This window comes from Pundamilia nyererei, unplaced genomic scaffold (genome assembly GCF_000239375.1).
Source record: "Pundamilia nyererei isolate P.nyererei 1_Seehausen unplaced genomic scaffold, PunNye1.0 scaffold00099, whole genome shotgun sequence".
NCBI classification, from domain to species: domain Eukaryota; kingdom Metazoa; phylum Chordata; class Actinopteri; order Cichliformes; family Cichlidae; genus Pundamilia; species Pundamilia nyererei.
Genome location: NW_005187500.1, coordinates 2364017 through 2388004, shown reverse-complemented (window position 1 = coordinate 2388004; position 23988 = coordinate 2364017). Strand labels below are relative to the sequence as shown.

The following is a 23988-nucleotide window of genomic DNA, read 5'->3' as shown; positions in this document are numbered from 1 at the left end:
ATTTGGTTTAAAAATCTGTAGTTTTGGTATGTAATGTTTTGTAATGTGTCATCTCATAATCACAGAGTTGATTTGGGAATTTTCTATCTGTGCTGATCTTCTCCTCAGTCATGTCATCCTAAATATAACTATTACTGAGTCATCAGCTCAAGGAAGTAGTTGCTTAACACACCCACTCTACGATACTTCCCCTCCACAGCCTATATAACACCAGACTTCAATGTATGTACACAAGTCAAAACAGTGAAGAAGTATGAGGTCTCTCACCGGGTGTATTCTGTTCAGTCTGGCGACTGCAGTTCTCTCTGTGCCGCTTTCTGAAGTTTCTGTGGAAGATGAAAGTTTTGCAAAGGTATGTATATGTTTCCTTTGCTTCTCCTATAATTGTAACACAAGTCCTAGGACTATGGGGTATTACGAATATTGTTCAGATCTCATGTTTTTTGACAGAACTACCTGAAGAAATTCTTCAACCTCACAGAGGAGGAGGGTCCAGCTGTCAGAAGGGGCATCAGCCCACTGAACAAGAAGCTGGCTGAGATGCAGAGATTCTTTGGTCTCCAGATCACCGGGTCTCTGGATGCTGACACTTTGGCCATGATGAAGAAGCCCCGCTGTGGGGTTCCCGATGAACAGGTCGCTCGTTTCTCCATTTATGGAAGAAAATGGCAGAAACGCAGCCTCACATACAGGTGAATGATCTAAAGACACAACATAACACACAACGTGAGAAAATGTGACCACACTAATGATTTTCTTGAATATTTCTTTGTCCTGCAGGATAGAGAAATACACACCTGACATGTCTGTGGTAGAGGTGGATGCTTCCATAGACAAAGCTCTGCAGGTGTGGGCCAAAGTCACTCCACTGAGGTTCACAAGGATCTACAGCGGCATTGCTGATATTATGATCTCTTTTGTTCGCCGGGGTGAGTGCAAATTTTTTTCAGCAATGGAAGATGCACTCAGATAACATCATTATTAAAAATATGAGTCTAAAACAATAGAAAATAGAGTATGGATAGGTTACTCAGAATAAGAAAATCCTAAAGAAATGATGTACTTATACACACGATACCTCTAATCGGCATTATATTGTATTACATAGAGTTATATATGTTTTAGATTGATTGTTTGAATCCACTTGGAGATAACTATTTACCAAATGTTTCATGTCAATGTGTACACAAAATGGTTTGTAAATTTTGGCTTGTTTGCCTTATTTAACAGAACATGGTGATTTTAATTCCTTTGATGGGCCCGGTAACACTCTCGCCCACGCCTTTGCTCCCGGTGATGGTCTTGGAGGGGATGCTCATTTTGACGATGATGAATCTTTCACGTTCCGCTCAAGCCGTGGTGAGGTTTTCACTTATCATTTTTCCTTTTTTGATCTTTACGTGCTGTGATTTTAGAAAATAACTGCATTGTCGCACTGTCCTGTAACCGGCCTGCCATTATGTGTTTTCGGCTTCAGGCGTCGTCCTCTTCATTGTCGCCGCCCATGAGTTTGGTCACTCTCTGGGCTTAGGTCATTCCAATGTCCCTGGTGCCCTAATGTACCCAACGTACTCCTACAGAAACCCTGACACCTTTGTTCTGCCTCAGGATGATGTTAGGGGCATTCAGTACCTCTATGGTGAGTACTGAGGGTCTGAATATTGCTTTGGTATTGCTGCTCGTTTTGACCTTTGGTGGATTGTGAAGCAGGGCTTCCCAAAACGTATCTTTTGAATTCTAGGTTCAAACTCTGGGAAGGATCCCTCTGTGGATGATCCCAAGCCTCCCACTACTCCTGATGCCTGTGATTCTACCATGGTATTGGATGCTGTCACAACCCACAGAGGAGTGATTATCTTCTTCAAAGACAGGTTTCAGATATGCGCCGCAGCAGAGTGCTAAAACATCTAAATCCACAGTTTAGTAATGATTGTTTGATGGCTCATGTTTGCCTCTATTTATTATCAGCTTCTTGTGGCGTAGCTTCCCCCAGAGCCAGACTCCACAGCAAAGCCTCATCAGAAGCTTGTGGCCCAGTGCCCCTGTGGACATCGATGCTGCGTATGAGAGCCGACAGTTAGACACAGTGTTTCTGTTCAAAGGTACTGGTTTCTCCTTATCTATGTAAGAAACACATTCCATATTTTGGAATCTAACTTAAGCGTTTTCAATCATTTTTTACAGGTCGCAAAGTGTGGGCCTTCACTGGCAACCAGCCCGTGCGGGGCTACCCTAAAACACTAACTGCTTTTGGTCTGCCAAAAGGAGTGAGGAAAATCGACGCTGCCCTTCATGATGTAAACTCTGGCAAAACTCTCTTCTTTGTAGGCAATAATTACTTCAGGTGAGTTGAAAGTTTACCAGTTCCAATTTTCACTGTGAACTACTCTATACTATTAACGTCAACTGGATCGATCTATTTTCTGTTTTTCTCCAGTTATGATGAGTCCAGAAAGACTATGGAGCAGGGATATCCCAGACTGGTGAATCAGGCCTTTGCAGGCCTGACTAGAAGAGTTACGGCAGCTTTCCAGCACAAAGGTGAGTGGTCCTCACTGCTAACCTGAAATTAGAGATTTTTAAAAAATGTCTTGCCAGACTAAAAGTCATGCTACTGTCATTGTAATTTCCACACTTTTAACATAACAGCAGAACCAGAAGCAGCTCTAAAACTCTTGAAAACTCTTTAACTCTTAAACTATACGCTCCAGTGTAAAACCGAAAAGTAGCACCTACTTTATAATGAGTCTAAAAACATAACCTCCCCGAACAACAGTTAAGTATTAAGTACTGAGCTTAGAGACAGTAGTAGGTGGATTTTTTTGGCAAAGTCTGATGGCTGTATTTATGCTTTAAGCTAAGCTAACCGTCTTTTAGTTTAGTATAACCAACACATGAAAGCAGTGGCCTCATGTATATCGTTGAATTAAGACAATGTATTATTTTTGTGAACCATTTCTTTAACTAGTATTTAGACTAACACTAAGCCATTGTTCTGCAGGTTACACTTACATTTACAGTGGACCCTACATGTATGAGTACGACCTGGGGACTGGGACACGGCACCGTGTGTTGAGGAACAGTTACTTCCTGCGCTGCACGAACCCCTAGACGAATGGGTCTTTGTTTTTACAGTATGTAGTAATTGTGCAAACTAAGACAAAAATCTGTAAACAAAGCCTACAGTATTATTCAAGTACTTCACTGAAAACGTTTAAACTGCACTTTTCTCAATTTCTTTTTTAAACATATAATAAAAGTGGGGCTTAAGGAGTCAGTACTATGATCTATAAATATATGATCTACACATCCTTGCCTCTGCTAAATTATTTTGATCCCAGGTGGACACAAAATCTTTGCCCTTGCCTGAGTAATTCATTGTACTTTAACAACAGTTACAGCTCAAATAAGATTGTTTAGTGCTGCAAGTTTTGCTGAAACAAAACAAAACTAGTTTATACTGGAAACAACTAAATTAAAAACTGATATTGGTATCTTGATATGACTGAATACTCTCTAAAGATTTTGAGAATATTAAAGAGAAATTGAACCACTGACCAAGTAGTATTATGTTAAAGGGGGATTTAATACTGCATTGTGCTATAGCTGCAGAAGGTATGAGATGGATGAGCACTGCATTAAGTAATTAATTTTGAGAATATTTTAATGACCTTCTAAATGCAGCTTCAAATGTATTTTCTAAACGTGTTTTGTTGTAATTGCTCAGATGACTTCATTTTAAAAGGAGCATTCACTAGTAAATACACTAAATGACTTCATTGTCTTTAGACTGTTGTTTCTTAACTATGATATGAAAAATGACTGTATGAATTTTAAATAACTGATGGCTACATGTCTTATTTATATAAAAGCTGAACTGTTTAAAAACATCTGATACTTTTTGGTTATTATATCCAATATAAATAATACATTCTCACACAATATAATAAATACATAACATGGCTTCTTGGCATAACAACACATCTGTACGGAGCAGAATGTCATGGTCATGGGTCATTGATTCAGTGCTTTGTGTTCATGGACTTCTTGACTAATCATTATGATGCTTCTAGAGTGACTCATATTTATTAGTTTAGTTTTTCTTGGAAAAAGGGGAAAAAACAACCTCTGCTTACCACACAGCCAGACCCTGACACAGAAATCTATACATAGACCCCCCCCCCCCCCCCCCCCACACACACACACACACACACACACACACACACACACACACACACACACACACACGGTGCTGATGAAATACCCTGATGTCCTGCTTCAAGGCTTTTCAGACTGAAATCAACATGTTCTTGTTGATGAAGTGAACATGCATGAACATGAAGTAAATTCCTTTACATGCAGATCTAAGGAATATATCTCCCCCTATAGACACACACACACATTGACATTGTAATGCTGGTCTTATTCACAACACTGGCACTGAATATTTCCATATAAAATATGCAACTAGCTCATTATAAGCTTTAAAGTCTTTTCCACAGCATTGAAACATAGCTGCTAATCATGTTAATAATCTGACCTTTGCTGAAGGTAAGCTTGTGCTCCATATTATAGTGAATACTTGGATTATAATTCTTTAGCTGATCAGATAATGATCAGCTTGCCGTGCAGGGAATTATGTGTCATTTTGCATGAAAATACTTTTGCATATTTCCAAATATGCTGACAACGTATTAACTGACTCATTGCACTCTCTAACCTAGTCTGAAATAGTTAATACCAGCAATTAAACTATACATTTTAAATTGTTATTATTTTAAGGGATACATTAACCTAACCAAAGATACAATGGCATAAATTGGGCCTCCTGCTTCTTTGATTTCTTCTTCGTACTTTCCTGCCAGACAAAAAATGCATACTGGAAGCAAGGAAACAAAACATAAGGAGTGAGGGGATGAGTGAAAACACAACAAAGAACAGAGGGAGAAAGATGCAGGCAATATATACAGATAGCAGATAAGGATGGAAGAAGGAACAGGTGGGGAAACAGCTGACACTAATCATAGGGGACGTATATGGGAAGTGAAACTGAACGATGAGGGACTATCAAAATAAAACAGAAAACCAACACTGAGACATACCAGCTTGACACAGACAAAAAGGAAGACAGAGACAGGATACAGAGGGACCAGTCAGACATGGGGTAATGACTGGGGAAGAGAAGATAAATAGACTACAGAGGACAAAATATATGACGAGAGAAAATAGCAATGCACTTGTAATACACACACCCCAGACTTAAATACAAGAGCCCAAACCTCACACGAAACCCAAAATACTGACTCAAAGTCCCTGGACCATGAGAGAATCAATTTATATTCTACAGCCATTTATTCATTAAGCAGAAACGTTTCCTATTGGCACTTAAATGAATAAACAATAAACAGTGGAACTGGAACCTGTGAAATACTGTAAAATAAAATATTTATTTATATTTTTTAAAAATTATCAAGGTAAATGTGATTACTGTGTGTTGATCTTAATATATATATATATATAACCCAATATATTTTATTTAAGCAATACACATTGGATGTTGTGGATGAAACTACAATAACTACAATGCTTAGCCAAAGATGACGTAGGAAGCACACCTCCTCCTGTGATTGGCTGATGTGTTTATTCGTGCGCTGCTGAAGGTGAAGCATTAGTCAGTTCTGTGTCTCAGTCCGAAATGTCATCCAGTGGACTTTTAACCATGCACGCTCAAATCTGTAAACGTCTGGTAAGTGATGGGCTGTGAAACTGTCATCATAGGTTTGTGGTCATGTTGTTGTAAGAAACAGGAAGGCTAGGCTGGCAGCACAGGGCCCTGGTTAACTTCAAGTAGCTGTGCTAACCTTGCTCTGTGTGTGTGTGTGTGTGTGTGTGAGTAGCGTTCTTGGCAGGTTAAAGTAATGCAAACACCTGAAAACATACTGTACTTGTAGCTGGTTAGTCAGAGTACTTTAAAGAAGCAGTAGTAGTATGCTTTACTGGCTTCAATACAGTCGACAGTGTACCAGAAAGGACTAGTTGACACCAAAACAGGCTAGCTATAGCATCAGCTGCAGCTAGCTTAGCGCCCACAAAGAGTACCATTGAAACTCTAGCTCCTGTCACTTCATTAGGCAGCTGATATTACCTGAATACCTGCCTTTATTGTCATATTTTTCACGGTGACAGTTTTATTCTAGAGCTTGATTCTAACGTGTGATGTTCGGGTCTGTGGGACACCTTTTCATTGTTTAGTAAACGTCAAGTTTTTCAGATTTATCATTATTTCAACAACGGCTAATTTTCTGTGAAGAACATAAAATAACCCATTTTTATGATCTCGCACTGTAATCGTGTTTGACACGTTTCGCCCCAGTTATGACAGATGGCTTAGCTGCTGCTTCTGGACAGGTGAAGCGGCAGGATTTGGGTTTGTTTGTTTGTTTGTTTGTTTGTTTGTTTGTTTGTTTGTTTTTCCCCGGGACGGAGTCATGTGCGCTGGTGTTTGTAATTATTAAGTGAATGTTTTTTAATTAAGACAAACGGCCACGTGCACATGTAAGAAAATTAATACTAGATCTCTCATTGTTATTTGTGCTGTGGATTGTGAAGACTAATATAGAGTATTCATTCACTAAAACACCAGAAAGTGTAATTGAATAAATATGATTTTATTGGAATTATTACTTGCTTATGCAAGTTTTTTACTTTTAACAGAAAATGATATTTGCTGCATCAAGTGGCTTCACGCACAGTCTAACATCCTGCACATTCAGAAACTTATTATTTTGACTGTAGTAATGAAACCAATGAAAATTAAAGAATTGTTGTGCTATTACTATAAAATATAATTTGTTACTATTTTTTTTTTTAAATAATTGTCATTACAAATGAGTCCTTGACCTCAAAAAACAAAAAGAGAAACTTCTTTCTTTTTTATTCCCACTAATACTCTCGGTGTAATTGTGTCATAAAAAACAGGAGAGCTGCATGCAGATGCAATTTCAGTGTGATTAAAAACGCAGACGCAGACTGACACGTTGCAAAAGTTCAGGAGCAACCTCTTAACTGTGTTGTGTTTGCTTAGATTCAAAAAGGTATCTAAAACATCAGAGCTGCTTCTAGCTTTGTTTGGCCGTGTGGAACAACCTGATGATGGAAAGTGTCAGACGACTAAAACATCAACTAAACGCATCCAAACTCTTTTTTTTTTTTCTTTTTTTTTTTACAAAGCTGAGGAGGTGACTTGGAGGGAAAAAACCAGGCCAACTCAGTCTGAAAGCTGAAAACCTGTGTGGCTGTCACAATCAATATAGCCCTCGTTTGTCAGTATGTTTAATTCTATAAATTGTATTAAGTAAGTACTCTGCTCTTTACAGTCACAGCTTGTTGTCTTTAACAGTCTCAATGTTTTTCTTTCCCTGTTTGTGTGGGATTTAGCCGCGATAACACATGCTGTTTTCATAATTATCAATAGCCTGATATAACAAGTACCCTTATTTAGACTTGTGAAGCAGCTGCCTGTGTTATTGTTTCACAGAATAGGATTATGAGACTGTGACAATAGTTAAAAGTGGCCAGCAGATGTTCTGGTGGAGACGGGTGTCAGAAAGTTTCAAAGCCTCAGGACGTTTGAACGTTTCACAAAACCTGTTTCTACTATGTGGTGTACATATGGTAAATGGCCTGTATTTGTATAGCGCTTTTACTAGTCCCCCCCTAAGGACTCCAAAGCGCTTTACACACACATTCACACACTGGTGGAGGCAGCTACAGTTGTACTCACAACTGTCCTGGGGCAGACTGACAGAAGCGAGGCTGCCATATCGCACCGTCACCAACACCAGTAGGCGGTAGGTGAAGTGTCTTGCCCAAGGACACAACGACCGAGACTGTCCGAGCCAGGGCTCGAACCGGCAACCTTCCGATTACAAGGTGAACACCCAACTCTTGAGCCACGATCGCCCATGTGTGTTTTGTGTTTCTGCTCGTGCTTTTTCCAAACAAGGTTCAAACATTTCAGTCACATTCATCTGCCTGTTCTCGCATTCTTGTAATTCTCCATATCGTTGAAAGGATTCTCTGAGGAGTTTTAGGACTTTTAGATAAGAGAGAACATTTGGAAGATAACAGATGGGAAGAGTTTTCAGAACGTGAGTCATTTTGCCTTTATTGGATAGAACAGTGCAGAAAGTAGACATCAGCGCAGGGCGAGAGTGAAGGGGTATAACACACGATAAATGATCTGGGGCTCTAAATTCCATACGTTGGTCACTTCCTCAGCCAGGTGAGCCAAAGCAGCACCATCAGTTCAGAGTCTGAAAGTGAGCACGAAGACAGGATTTGACACTGAACACCTGCCCCAAAGCAAACCCTTGGATATCAAAAATGGTGACACTGAATAGTCTCCTCGCCCAAAGAATGAGCCATTGAGCTTGGCTGGTAGCATGGTGCAACCAGGGCCAAGACAAATGGTGGTCCATCTTGTGGAGGGCATCAAAGCTGATTTTTACTCGTCATCCTAGATCCCATCTACAAATATACCAGTGTCAGTAGATGTTCCCTGATTTGATCCTTAGCAACAGAAAGACAAGCTGCAATGTGTGTTTTAGAGGTGGACGGCAAGTAGTACATATGTAACACACACTGTTGTATAGGGTAGCACAAAAAGGCTGCTTGTAGAGTATATATCAATCTGTTGAAAGATATAAATGTCAGTAGTGATGACAGTTTGCTGCCTTTATATTTGATTCAATTTTCTATTTCTATTACATTTTATGACCAAAAATCAAACAGCATATTTCATAAATGGGCTTCAATAGAAGTAAATGACCAAATATTAACCATATATATGGTCTATCTATATTTCTTGTACTTGGGGTAAAATAAACATCTGTTAAGTACCTTTAGATACATTGTTATGGTTGTATTGGTTAATAAAAACCCTAAATGTGTTGGGTCCATCAGACCCACAAAACAAAGGTCAGACACCTGTCATAGGCATTATATCAGCTAAATACTTATGTTCACTTATTATTTATAACATTTATGATCTTGTCACTGTAGGCTCACAAGTATCTGTCAAGAACCTACACATCTCATCCTTCCCTCAATGTAAGTACTATCACTGAGAGCCTGCACTGACAGTTAATCATCTGTAGAGCACAATAACATATATACACTAAATGTATGGTCGTAGGAAGTCGTCATTGTCAGCGCAGTCCGCACTCCGATGGGATCCTTCAAAGGCAGCCTAGCTTCAGTTCCAGCCACCAAACTGGGCTCTATTGCCATCAAGGGGGCCATTGACAAAGCAGGTATGTTCGGCCACTTCACTTTCACTGCTCGGACGGATCCACTTTCCTCTGTTGCTTGATAAACATCGGCTGACGCTGTGTCCATACAATAGGTTGAGTATCTGTCTCTCATGAGTGGAAACAGGGCTGCATTAAAACTGAGGTAGCTGTGCATGTTCAGTATGTTGCCTTTGTGTTTAGGAATTGCTCCGGAAGAAGTGAAGGAAGTCTACATGGGCAATGTGCTTCAGGCTGGCGAAGGACAGGCCCCCACACGACAGGCCTTGCTCGGAGCAGGTATGACCACTCGGCTATATTTAACCCACAATATTGATACATCTGTGCTGCCTTGAGGGATATTTTTGAGTCTGCAATATGAATTATTCCCAATTTCTTGAGCTAAACACTGTTTTTTGAATATTATCTGTTGACATTGGAGGCAAATTTGCTGCAGTTTCAAATGTGCATCCAAGCAGAATCCAGAGCTGGTGAGAAGTTGTCTTCATCTAATTTCTGTTATAGTAAGAATGATGTCTCTGATTGCCTCCACAGGACTGACCCTCAGCACACCAGCAACAACCATCAACAAAGTCTGTGCATCTGGAATGAAGTCCATCATGATGGCAGCTCAGAGTCTAATGTGTGGACACCAGGTATTATCAGCATTAAATCTGCAAGGTGTAACAAAACACGAGTGCAGATTCATCTGAAATACTGCATCTTTTGCTGTCATGCTAGTACTCGATCACAGATGTGATCCTGATAAATGCATAAATGCACGTGTTTATCAGGACTGAAAGAAACTTTTGTTTATAATGGGCTATTCCGGCTTTGTAATGCAAATTACTCTGACTATAGTTCTATATGTGTGACTTAGGATGTGATGGTGGCAGGAGGCATGGAGAGCATGTCCAATGTACCTTATGTGATGGCAAGAGAGACCCCATCCTACGGAGGAGTGAGGATGGAAGACCTCATTGTGAAGGACGGACTCACTGATGTCTACAACAAATTCCACATGGTGATCCTCATGTTCTACTTATTATTGGAAAATTATAAGGCCTATGTGCATTTAGAGCATTATAATATTGTTGCTCTCTTACAGGGTAACTGTGCAGAAAACACAGCCAAGAACTGCAAAATCAGCAGAGAGGAGCAGGATGCGTACGCCATCAACTCTTATAGCTGCAGCAGAGCAGCGCACGAGGCTGGTGTGCTGGCAAAGGAGATAATACCTGTTACTATTACCCAGAAAGGTACAGGAAGATATACCATGTTTGTCTCGGCCCAGTGACTTTAATTAGTGTTATTGCACAGCTAATGTTGTTGATGGGGTTTTGCAGGCAAACCTGATGTGGTGGTGTCTGAGGATGAGGAGTGGAGACGGGTCGACTTCAGCAAAGTCCCCAAACTGAGAGCTGTGTTCCAGAAAGAGAACGGTAACGATGAGTTATAGAGCAACATGAAGCTGTGTGAAGCATCCACATTCTTCTTGCACTTTAACACTAATTAAAATAAAACAAAAAGATTAAAAATGAGATTTTCTTTAATGTTTTTAACTAAGACGTGTAACATCAGACAAATACAGTGTGTACTGTTTTTATTAAAATAACTTAAAAAAATTGTACAAGTAGTTCTGCTGCTACAGGAAATGTTAATAACAGTAATGTGGTTGCTCATCTGTGCGTTGTTAAAGGTGTAATTTATTTTGATGGGTCTCTTGTTATTTTTTTATTTTGCTGTTTTCAGGCACGGTGACAGCAGCCAATGCCAGCACACTGAACGACGGCGCTGCAGCTCTTGTTTTAATGACAGCAGATGCAGCAAAAAGACTCAATGTGACTCCACTGGCCAGGGTTGTTTGTAAGTTTTTCGTGGACGCTTGCTTCATGGAGAGCTTTACTGTTGGTTTGCTCTTGGTTCGCACTCACAAGGTGAAGAAGGAGGCAGTGCTGGTCGATATTGATGGAAAAAACAAAAAGACAGTGTAAAACCTAACCCCAATAATTACCTGACACCATATGATCAAGTACTTGGTGACAGTGGGAAAGAAAAACACTTAACAGGAAGAAACCTCTGGCAGAACCACATTGACCACATTTTTTATGCTTTTTTCAGAGCATTTAAAATCACAAGAAAACAGCAAATAAGTTTAAGCATTGATATTCGTTAGAGGCATCTTTAAAAGAGGGTTATTGCAAACCCAAAGGCCGACTGGCTCCAAATAGTTGGACCTGTATAATGAACTGGGTAGAAGCTGACTTGATACATTTGACCATCATTTGTTCCAGTGGTATCTGTTCAACTATCTTCATTAAAGTAACAAAAATCTGTCATAAAAAATCTTCTGTTGTTAAACCGTTAGCTGGCTTTGTTTAGTTGTTGTTTTTCAATGCATCCATTTGAGTCTGACACCAGTTCTTCAGCATTTGTTTATATCAAGTCACGGTGGTAAAATGAACTCCTTTTGAAATGAAAGTGTTTCTTGTTTCCTCCTGAGAGTATCTTTGGATGACTTTTGGTTGCCAAACAGTTCATATATATCTGTACATTCTCTGATTTGTTTTACACAGCTTTTGCCGATGCTGCAGTTGCACCCATCGACTTCCCCATTGCTCCTGCATTTGCTGTACCAAAGGTGGGTTATGAGCATGTAGTCTGGCACTTACATTTTCTAATTATTTTGCAACATTGACACAACCCCCAAAAACAGCCACCAACAGTTTTTCCCTCCTCATCTTTTCTGTTTTTTCACTAGTTCGATGAGACTAGTCCTCTATTAGGCCAGTCTCTGTATCACCTTATGCTTTTAGTAGTCTGAGGCAATACTTGGGACCCTACAGAGGTTACACAGGTAGACCAACTCTGACACATCAACATCTGCCATTGACAGAAGGCTTTCTGTGTCTCCCAGCACAATTTCAAGAGCATGGGAGAGATTCGAACAGACAGGCAGTTACTTTAGGATAGCTGGACTGGGCCATAGAAGGTCCTTAACCCATCATCAGGACTGGTGTCTGCCCCTGTGTGCAAGGAGGAACAAGATGAGCACTGCCAGAGCACATCAACAACTCGTGTAGGAGGTCACTAAAGAACCCAGAATAGCATCTAAAGAACTGAAGGCCTCACTTCTTCCAGTCAAGATTACATAATATAAGAATAAGCCTGACCACAAATAGGAGAGTTCCAACGACAAAACCACTGCTGACAAAAATAAACACAAACTCCATTTTTCAAAAAAATATCTTGATGATTTTGTAAATAACCCAAAACCTTTGGGAAATATTCTGTGGACGTGGGAGATAAAAGGTGAACAAAGAATTCAGCAAAGTCCAACCTGAAAGGCTCATCGTCAGTTATCACAAATGCGCGATCCTTCTTCTTGCTGCAAAGGGTGACACAACAACACAATGACATCATCATTTAGAAACTGCATGTCGTATTTACCTGGGTTATATTTGTTTTGTGATTACTAAAGATTGTTCATATTTATATTTTTAGGTTAAATTAAAAGTATGTACAAAAGCATAATATAATAATTATTTAGACCCATATATGTGTATGACTAGACCCGTGTGTGTGTGTCTGCCAGGTGCTGGATGCAGCGGGGCTGAAGAAGGATGATATTGCCATGTGGGAGATCAATGAGGCCTTTAGCGTGGTTGTGCTGGCTAACATCAAGATGCTGAACATCGACCCAGCAAAAGTCAACGTTAACGGGGGAGCTGTGTCACTGGGACACCCCATTGGGTAGGTGACACAACAAAATGTTACAACTTGGCTTTAACTCACCTGGTTCTTCTCAAAAGTATTTTTTTTCTAGTAAATGTGTTTACATTTGTCTGAAATATTCAGATGTGGCCCATAATATTGCAAACAATACATCATAACTGTTTCTCTTCGCAAACAAGAAACCTGACACGTGACAGCCCTGCTAACCTTTTTGGCTTTGTCAGAGTTAATTATTTAACTGGAGCAATGCTTAACCACAGGTATGTGGATCTTCTCTAAGCACTGACCTTAGCAATTGAGACTTTGTTGACTATGCTTAAAAAGCCAGCTCTGTGCCAACAAACCACATAATTTAAATTAACTCTACAAATTCTGCGAAACAGTGTGCTCAAATGTCCAGCCTGACTTATTCTAGAAGCTTGTCAATGGCTAACAAAGGTGCCATGGCCGAGATTAACTTGCTAAGAGACATTTAAGCAATATAAATAGGTGCGTATGTATATATTTGAGCCTGTGTGTGTATATAGTATTAAACATGTATAGATGAGAGAAAATCCAAAATAAATTCAAACCTGTTTACCCAATTTATTGAAAGTCATTGAAGAAAAATCTCAGAAACATCATTCCACTCTGGAAAAAGAACAGTCCAAATTAATCATTCCCAAAATGACTATTCATGGCAGGCTCAGCCTACGTTTGAAGCCGCCGAGGTGTTCGATGGCGGGGCTGACGTGATGTCACTGTTATGAATGAAATTTGCCACAGTCCAATAACTCCAGCCTTGCTTATCTTGTCCGTTTAACATCTTTATTGCATTCCATCAGTTGTATTTATTGTTCAACAGTTCTCTTTATCCAACCTCATTTATCATAAATCACAACAGCATAGCGGTCACAAACTGTTTGCTTTTTCCGACATCTGACACTAATTACGCGTGCCTACCTTAAATACAGTCCCATGTTTGATTTCTGTGCACTTCTGTAGTACGCCATGGCTTTTTAAACCTAGAGTAGAAAAGAAACTATTACCCTCTATTTCTCTTTCCTCTGTCAGGATGTCTGGTGCAAGAATTGTGGGTCACATGGTGCACAACCTGAAGTCTGGTCAGTACGGGCTGGCGGGCATCTGCAATGGAGGCGGTGGAGCTTCTTCTATTCTGATCCAGAAGCTGTAAGAAGACTTGGCAAGAAGCTTCTGTTCCTTTAAGAGTGTTGAACTGTGCAGTGACTGTCTGCTGGTTCCAAAGGACTCTCACATCTATAAGCTCCTGTTAATTGTGAAGAAAGAATCTGTTACGTTAATGTCAGCGGCCTTAGCAAACAGCAACACGGGACTCCTGTGATGTCGTGACTCCAGTGTACAAAACACTCCTCTTGTTTGAGAACACGTCTTGTGCAAAAAATAGAATAATGTTTAACTCTGGTTAAATAAATAGTTTTTTGAAAGCACTGTCTTGTTATTGGTCTGTTGTTTAGCATGTGTATTTACTGGGTAATGCTACAATTACCAGTTTGTGTTGTATTTCAAACTGGCCACTAGATGCCGCAACTACCTTTCTTAAGTTAAGCTGTTCTTACACTGGATACATAACGTGCCAGAGATAAGCGATAACATTGACTGTGCTCTGTTTGGCTGCATTATCTGCAACAGCAATGTCTTTTTAACCTTTTGAAATTGGGGATTAAAGGATCAGTTTGCCTCTGATTATAAGAACTGCACTTTTCCCCTCTCTTAAATATTCTCTGCCTGAAGGGAAACAAACATTTGTCTGTAATGATAAAACATGAATTAAACTATATTATTTATATTAAGACAAGAATGTAAAACAAAAAAGATGCTAGATAGATACCATTTTGATGGGCTAAAGCATTTGTAAATATTCACAAGGTAATCCATGTGTTTAAATAGACAGAATTCATCCATAGAGTTTAGTGGACTCATGTTTGTGGGGTGCGGTTTAAGTGTAGTGTTGCTGGAAATGTATCATGTTTTTCCCCTGTGGGTGAACACCTAGTCAGGATATGCTGCTCAGTAAAGGTGAGTTTCATCAAAACCGGGGGAAGGAGGGTGCAATGAGTGGTTAGCTTTATGCAGGATGTTTTGTTTCCTCTAATTAGCTTGACCTCGATGATCCCTCATTATCCTCACACCCTTTCAAAGTCAGTTTAAGGTTGTGAGTGTGTCATTTAGACATTATGTACCTCCACCGTGTCCTTCATGACGTCATCTTTCTTTCTCTATTTTGCATTTCCTGACAGTTGGCACATTCATACAGAGTTAAATTTTAACAGGGTCTGAAAGTCCTTTGTCCATTCTTTTTTAAAGTCCACTTATTTAGACGTCACAAATTAAACTCAGGGAACTCTTTGCTTTGACAGGACCGAGATTTACACTTAATGTAAGTGCATATATTACACCTTTTCACCCTATTTTTAATCTTCATGTTATGGTTAGCAGAATATAGTAGAATCTTATTAGGCCCCAGAGTAAAGCTGTGAAGACTGGTAAGAGATGGAGCTTTGATTACCAAAACACATGCCTTATGCAAAAGAACCTAAGCTTGTATGAGATGCACAGGATTGTTACACCAATCTGCAAACCTCTCGGAAATATATATAGAACACTGTCTCTCATCTGTACTGAAGTATGGTGCTTTGTAATGGGGGTGGAATTGTATCAAAAGCATTGTTTGCATTTGTCTCAATCCGAACGTGTGTATTTCAGTCTGTGTGGAGATTTGTGTGTGCGTAGCAAAAGTTACATGTTAAAATAAAAGAGAGAAAAAGTAAAACTGCATGATTGTAACTTATGATTTGTGTGTTGTTGTTGTTTTTTATAGAGATTTGCGCTTTAATACTTTTGAACCATTCATACTCACAGAACAGACATGAACACACAGACATACTGATTTCTCTACGCACACACAAATCTGATTACACGAACTGGAATATGTACATGTGAATTAAGATACTGAGATATGCCCATATTCTTTGCACCTGTCATTTTTTTATCCAGTTGTGTGTAAATCCACTTGAGCACCACATGCTGGGTGCGCACACAGTGGGAAAGGGCGTGACTCTGGCTGTTGATTACATTCGAGGCGAGAAAGAAAATGAGACAGGGAGAGAGAGAAACAAATGAGTGCGGTAACAGAGTCAGAGAACCGAAGGAAACTTTCGAGGTGAGAACTAGTAAATAATTCTAAGTAATTTAGCTGTCCTGGATCACATGATACCTTCATACCAAAGTAAGATGAGCAAGGATTTATTCAAAAATGTTCTCTCTTCAGTTTAAATCTTATTTGTGAATAACAGAAAAGTGTAAACGAGTATTTCTGTTTCATTTTAATATGTGTGTGTTATTTTTTAGCTTCTTATTGTGGGGCCAAGCTGTTCAGTTTAATGAAAAAATACAAATCTGCAAAGATGTGTGAATGTTTTTATACCTGTGTGGCACCTAACAACTAGTATTTAAATGTGTTTAAATTTTACACATCACTTTTCAGGTTTCACAGAGTTCTTCTTCTTCGGGCAGTAAAATCAGTTTCACTATGAATAATAATCAGGTAAGGTCACCTCAAGTGTTATTCTCAGGTTGTTATTTGACTAAACATACATATACAAACAGGCTCGATCTGATATCTCAACTTTATAACTGAATCTAACAAATCGATGCTGATGAAATGATTACCTCAGTGACAGGTAGAGCAAATAAATTCATCTTTTTTTTTGTCTGTATATCTCCAGGTGAGCGGTCCCATGTATGACAACCAAGTGTTTAAACATGAAGAATATAGTCCTCCATCTTCTGTAACACAGCAGATCCCCAGCCATTCCTCCATCAACCAGTGTTATACTTCAACACCTGGAATACCAGCTAATCCAAGGCAAACAAAAGGTACTGGAATATTTGATTTGACCAAGGTTGTCACTTGGCAAATATCCATCTGGAAATATGTATTGCACATTCACAGAATCATTAACTTATTTTTGTTCCACATTTTAAATCCACACATACTAATTTAACCTAAATAATTAAAATTGTTTCCCTGATCAAATGAATGCAGTTTCAATCGAGTCTTTTCTAGAGACACAAGACAACGTGGCTAAAATAGTTTTAAACTGTTGTTGTCTAAAAGTTGGCAGGCAGAAAGCCGTGGTGACTGTTACACCAACTGATGAATTTATTGATTAACTGATTTTTAAAGTCGATAAACTTGAAGAGTTTTACGGTGTTTCCACAAGTTAAATACTGTGCAAATTTTAATATGCAGCATAAAATAGGTAACTGTAACTTCCTCTTAACCACTAGATACTCACAAATTCAGAACGTAGACACTGAACTATCCAGACACACCTTTCTGAATATGACTGCATTCATAGAGAGTTGCAAACTATGAAAGATATACAAAACAAAACAATAAAACACAGAGTGGAGTTATACTTTTGCATAAAGTTTATTTATATAGTGCAATGCAGAAACTCTTCATATTAATTGAAATGTTTTAGTTTCATAAGCTCAATAAAAAGAAACTCTAAATATTAAAGTTAGAAGATGTTAAAAGCAAAAGAAAAGAAAAAGTAAATGATGTGTTTATTTACTTCAAGAATTTTGGTTTACAATGTTTATATGAGCCTCAAAGTAAGTTAGCTGTGTTTATGACTCCTCTTTGGTAGAGTTTATTGCTTCTTGTTAACTGTTTTATGGTTTACATTACTACAATATCACAATATTCATCTGTCGTCAGAGTGGCTGTTTAGATTTCTAAAACATGGGCAAACTCAGTGCAGTTGTGTCTTGTTTGTGACTGTGCATTAATGATTGGGATAGTTATACATTTATACAGCTCCAAATCACAACAACAGTCACCTCAAGGTGCTTATATTGTAAGGTCGACCCTACAATAACACATACAGAGAAAAACCAACAATTATATGACCTCCTATGAGCAAGCACTTTGGCGACAGTGGGAAGGAAAAACTCCCTTTTAACAGGAAGAAACCTCCGGCAGAACCAGGCTCAGGGAGGGGCGGGGCCATCTGCTGCGACCGGTTGGGGAGAGAGAAGGAAGACGGGATAAAGACATGCTGTGGAAGAGCGACAGAGATTAATATCAAGTATTATTCAGTGCAGAGAGGTCTGTTAACACATAGTGAGTGAGAAAGGTGACGGAAGAAGAAATACTCAGTGCATCATGGGAATCCCCCGGCAGCCTACACCTATTGCAGCATAACTAAGGGAGGATTCAGGGTCACCTGGTCCAGCACTAACTATATGCTTTATCAAAAAGGAAAGTTTGAAGCCTAATCTTAAAAGTAGAGATAGTGTCTGTCTCCCAAATCAACAGTTTTTCCATGAATTTTTACAAATTGATACAGGATTGTCTTTTTTTTTTTTTTTTTTTTTTATCTTGGCCTTCAGGAAGAAAGAAATGTCACTGGAAGTACATCCTGAGTGCATTTCTGTGTGTGACTGTTATCCTGGCAGTGCTCGGACTCTTGCTGTGGTACTTCCGTGAGTTGATCTGGAGACTGTGCAGCTGCATAAAATTATTTTTATAATTTAAGTATTGTAATGTGGTATGATTCTGCATGCTGTTGTATATATATGAGGTTCACAGTAGTAAGTGCATGTGCTCACAGTATACTACCAGTGTCTACTGGGGAAGTCGTGTGGAAAAGGTGGGATGTGTCTGAGCCATACCCGGTGGTGTGATGGAACCATTGACTGTCCAGATGGAGAGGATGAATCTCAGTGCTGTAAGGCATTCAAATCAGTGTCTCAGTCTTCCACACAGTTATTTAGTGTACGAATCTATTTTTTAATAGACTTGATGTTTCACAGTTCGCCTCCAAGGGGCCAACTCCATGCTGGAGAGTTATTCATCAAGCAGCCAGACCTGGATGCCCGTGTGTGCTGACAACTGGGATGATAACTATGGACGAACTGTGTGCAGACAGATTGGTTACAGCAGGTGCTCATTGTCCTTTCCCACTGACACACTTTTGCAATGTGTGGTGTAAAAAGCTCACTCATATTACACGACTCATGATTTGCATTGCTACTGGACCTTGAATAATTTCCAAACTAAAGCATTTTTTAAAAGTTACATACAAAAATATTTTCTTGGATTAGATATAATAGATATTAGTTTGATATAATAATGTGTGCGTCACATTACTGTAACTCCTCAGCCCTTTGACAAAAATGATAAGAATCATCTTGTAATTTTACACCTGGTGGCCTGTATGATACGTGGGTGATAAAGTGTTTGTTTTTTTAGCTGCACAGAGCTACTGCTTACCTGTGGAAACAATGGATGTACTTAGTTTTTCCACCCACTGAGACAACAACTAATATTCTTCTGAAATGACAAATGTGCAGTATTGATTAGTACATATTTTTCAAAGTTCTAACTCAGAGGGAATGTCCTTGCGTGACATGCATGTATGTGTGAGTACAGTCTGCTGGTCTCATCTCCCTGTCACACGTGCCTCTTTGTCCCACAGAGATGATTATTTTGCCTACAGCCAAACCAGTGCAGGTTCTTTGGCCTCCAATGGATATATGAGGCTGGAGTCCGGAAGTAATAGTGGCTCACTAATACAGTCACAGCTCACTCACAGGTATACACAACCACATATCACTGAGTGCTCACTTCATACACACCACAGCATTTATAAAATGTGCCGTTTTTTTCATCCTTTCACTTTGCAGCTTACTGTGCTTCTCCAAAGCTGTCACACTTCAGTGTATTGGTAAGCTACTGTGTTCTCTGTGACATACGTGAAATAATAATGTAAATCCCCAAAACTTGATTCTATTTATCTGGACGTCGTGTTTCAGTGAAGAAGCGTTTCCTCACTTGGATGAGTGATGGACAGAATCAAGTTTTGGGGATTTCCTTACTTGGATGATTGATCATACATCAATGTAATCATTTAGTCTGTCCATTTGTCTGGTGCTACAGTGTCTGAATTGGTTTAAAAGCTTGAAAGTCAGCGAAAGTAACATTGAGCTCCTCGGTCCTCAGAATGTGGCAAGAGTTCAGCAGCTCCGAGCAGTCGTATTGTTGGTGGCACAGAGGCTGTAAATGGAGCCTGGCCATGGCAGGTCAGCCTCCAGGTTTCAGGTCGACACAGCTGCGGAGGCTCCATTATCAGCCGATACTGGATCCTGTCTGCTGCACACTGCTTTAAATAGTGAGAGCTTCTATTCTCTGCTTTCTTTCACCCGAACATGTCATTGTGCTGTTGAACAATAGCAAAAACATAATCCCTCTGACGGAAGTAATCCTGATTCAAAGAACTACCTGTGTGTGTGTCATATTTACAGCTTAATGACTTAGGTGTGCCTTCAAAGACAAAGTACACAGGATATATGGGAATTTTACTTTATTGCAATATATTTATTCACATGTTGGTAGAAAGGTTACTGTGTCACTGATAGCAGTGAAGCACGCGACGTGTCTGCAAGTTCAGTAGGTTTGTCTCTTTTTCGACAACAGGTTCACTTACTGTGTTTATCCCACAGAAGACATTAACATTAACTATCTTAGTTGAAGCAGGCCTAAGGTTTGGCCATGCAGCTTTGACAACCATACATTCAATTAGATGATAAAACTGTGTAAGACTGGAACTGCCAAATCGTTATCATACAGTGTCCTCAATTTCTCAGTGAGAGCCACCTTTACTTTTTATGTCGAGTCTCCAACTATCAGTTGTCGAGTCCTCCACTCAAGTGGAGGATTCATAATGGATCAATAGAGACCTCGTGTTCATCTTTTATCTACAGTGTTTTGGCTAATATTTAATAAATCCACCATGCCCATTTCACTTTGTCTTTTCCTTGGCAGTTCCTCTTCTCCTTCATTGTGGAGGGTAAACTATGGGGACGTGAACTTGGAAAACATGTTTAACAGCAGAGTTCAGAAAATCATCAAACATAAAGATTTTGACACAAGAACGAATAATTATGACATTGCTCTCCTAAAGCTTGATACACCTCTGACTTTTAACAGTAAGTACTTGGAAGTTAATTTCACATGTTAATTTCAATGATACTGTGATTACGTGATTGCAAATCCAGCACTCTAAGGTGATACATGCTTATGCCTCAGATAAAGTTCGGCCAGTGTGTCTCCCCAATGTTGACCTGAACCTTTCTGCTAATCGTCAAGCATGGATCACAGGATGGGGAGCACTGCAGTCAACAGGTGAGGCAAAACCATAACTGAATATGTCAAACCTTCAGCCTTTGGCAACAGCCTTTACCATAACACCCAAAATGTAATTCAATGGTATTTATTTATACCATTTATTTATTTACATTGATTTATTTATACCATTTATATAGCACCAAATGTTTAAAATTGTAAGGAAAATACTCTACAATAATGCAACAATGGAACAATCACATAAGCAAGCACTTTGGTGACAGTGGGAAGGAAAAACTCCCTTTTAACAGGAAGAAACCTCCAGCAGACTCATGCTCAGGGAGGGGCGGGGCCATCTGCTATGACCCGACCAAGCAGAGGACTTAAATACACAGAACGGCAATGAGGAAAGTGGAAACACATGGGGAACACAGCTGATACAAAGTGACGCCACAGGGGAAGCAAAACTAAACACACAAAACATGGACCGTGAGACTAGCAAAGTAAAACAGGAAACACTGAGACATAGACTGACACGTGAGCATGCGTCAACATGACAGGAGGCAAGGCAGATGAGAGAGGGAGCGAGGGAACACGAGAGAGGGGACGAGAGAGCACAAGTAAGAGAGACATGACGGCTGGGGAGACATGGAATGACACACAGGAAGTGGAGACGAGACATCTCGACAAGGCAACATGGAAACTAAACATAGCAGCCGAAAAGGAAAACCAAAATACTACACACAAAGAAACCACAAAACACCATTAATTCCAATAGGCTGGCTTAAATGACCCAAGTCACTGGAAATTAGTTGATTCCAGTCCTGGCCAATTGTTCGATGCATCTCTAATTGTAAGTTCTTAATCATGTAACACTAACCAGCATTTTCAAAAAAGGCAGACACTGTTTAGACTATTACAATATGTGAATGAATGTCATTGATTGATTAACATCTGTTTCATTAACTTCAGTTAAATTTATTCAAGCTGTTTTTTAGCAATACCAGAAATATGGAGTCAGTATTAGGACATCAAAACTGATCTGATGTTTACTGTCACCTTTTTTTTTTCTTCTGTACAATAAATGCAACTACCACCAGTTCATTATTATATCTTCACTAATAGCTACCACTACATTTTTTCCATGAAAAAGTAAAACAGTTATGCATGTCCTGTCCATGTTAAACAAGACTTTTTAATGACCCTTAAACTAGTAACTGTGATATCCTCAGTTAATAGGAACATAAATGGATATTAAATAAAGCCAGTGAGCAGAACAGACTCTTTCCAACTGAGAATGAAAAGAAATACAAAGTTCAGTGTGTGACCCAGAGCAGAAGAGTAAAAACTACTACCGCTGTTTTGGATTTTTGTTACTTGTTATTAACAATATACAGTGTGTTTATGGCCTTGGATTTGGGATTAACGTGCTAGTGACAGGACCTTTGAGCCAGCTTCAGGCTTCTCAGAATGAAAAAAAAGTATTCAGACCTGAGTGGGTCTATTCCAGCAGCTGTCGATGTAGTTTGTGTCCACGTTGACACAAACACAAGAACACAAGACAAATTTAGGGGTTGAATACTTTTTCACAGCACTGTCTAATATAAACTACGTTGAGTGAGAAACCTGTGATGCTCCTTTTCATTTTTCATTGTCGATTATTTCAGATGGGACTTAGCAAGCACTGCCTTTCATGTTTGTCTGAGTTAACAGTGTGAATAATCCTTTTTCCAGGGCCAACCCCCAAAATAATGAATCAAGCCAAGGTGACCATTTACAGCAGGGCCACTTGTAATGCACCTGAAGTATTAAATGGTGAAGTCACCAAGGCCATGTTCTGTGCAGGTAGCCTGGAGGGAGGAGTTGACTCCTGTCAGGTCAGTGTGATCCTCCTGTCACACACTCTGAGATGTAGCAATACGTGTACAACCTGAGATATGTCTGTGGTTCTGTGTGCTGCAGGGTGACAGTGGAGGTCCCCTGGTCGTGAAAGAAGGAGATCGATGGTGGCTGGCAGGAGCTACGAGCTATGGTTATGGATGTGCTTTGAAGAACAAGCCAGGAGTCTATGCCAATGTACCATTCTTTATTGACTGGATATACGAAAACATACAGGTACATATGCAATGGGAGGAGAATAGAGAATAAAGTCCTGTGAAATTATCTGTTGATTAATCAGTTCACTTTGTACATGACATTGAATGTTTGACTGTTTTTCATGTTGTGTAAAATTATGTTCTCTGATACATAATTTGGTGATTAATAATCATCTAAGAGAACAAAAGAGAATCTGCTCTTCCCCCTAAATCTAATCATACTTTTTTTTCTTTACCTCCATAGAATAACTGAGACGTCGGTGAATTTTTGAAAGGAACTACTTGAGTTACTTGCAAAACAAAAATCAACCAACAAAATAATGGATCAGCATTTTTATATTCTTGTTTATAGCATGCACTGAATTTCTTGCATTTGGACAAAATAAAGCTATTATTTGGTCCAATAAAACTAATTTTCAGCAAAGAGTTGTTTTTTTGTAAATTCACATTGTGCGATAGATGTGCTACAGAAAAATGTAGCTTTGCTTTTCTTACTTCTGCCTGGCTAACGAAGCTTGCTATGCCATGCCTGATACAATGAAATGAATTCATACATGTGCCTTTTAGCTCCCACCTCAACTAAGTATGATGTCCTTGAAGTGGAACAGCAAGGTCAAAGCCAGGAAATCAAATTTTGACTGTGTCACATAATGTTATGTAATAAATTCCACTAGAGTTAAATGGTAAAAAATGGTAAATGGCCTGTATTTAT

At 39.3% G+C, this 23988-nt stretch overlaps 3 protein-coding genes across 3 annotated transcripts; all 3 read left to right on the top strand.

Annotated features, from left to right (window-relative positions):
* Positions 1–250: 250 nt before the first annotated feature.
* On the top strand, positions 251–3677 carry LOC102213680 (collagenase 3-like). Its single transcript, XM_005740397.1, has 10 exons — positions 251–352; positions 451–692; positions 781–929; positions 1231–1359; positions 1478–1639; positions 1742–1871; positions 1969–2102; positions 2185–2344; positions 2438–2541; positions 3002–3677. The coding sequence occupies exons 1-10, from the start codon at positions 254–256 to the stop codon at positions 3109–3111; spliced, it is 1419 nt and encodes a 472-aa protein (XP_005740454.1). The 5' UTR covers positions 251–253; the 3' UTR covers positions 3112–3677.
* A 1936-nt stretch (positions 3678–5613) lies between these two features.
* acat1 (acetyl-CoA acetyltransferase 1) lies at positions 5614–14473 on the top strand. Its single transcript, XM_005740396.1, has 12 exons — positions 5614–5746; positions 9064–9111; positions 9197–9314; positions 9495–9590; positions 9846–9946; positions 10171–10314; positions 10399–10549; positions 10637–10732; positions 11043–11156; positions 11867–11931; positions 12886–13043; positions 14079–14473. The coding sequence occupies exons 1-12, from the start codon at positions 5696–5698 to the stop codon at positions 14197–14199; spliced, it is 1263 nt and encodes a 420-aa protein (XP_005740453.1). The 5' UTR covers positions 5614–5695; the 3' UTR covers positions 14200–14473.
* Positions 14474–16575: 2102 nt separating this feature from the next.
* tmprss2 (transmembrane serine protease 2) lies at positions 16576–23529 on the top strand. The gene is made up of 12 exons (XM_013912731.1): positions 16576–16590; positions 16772–16922; positions 18668–18784; positions 18870–18999; positions 19535–19651; positions 19743–19783; positions 20059–20227; positions 20881–21044; positions 21145–21240; positions 22915–23057; positions 23143–23295; positions 23521–23529. Exons 1-12 carry the CDS (start codon positions 16576–16578, stop codon positions 23527–23529), a joined length of 1305 nt encoding a protein of 434 aa, XP_013768185.1.
* The last annotated feature ends 459 nt before the right edge of the window (positions 23530–23988 follow it).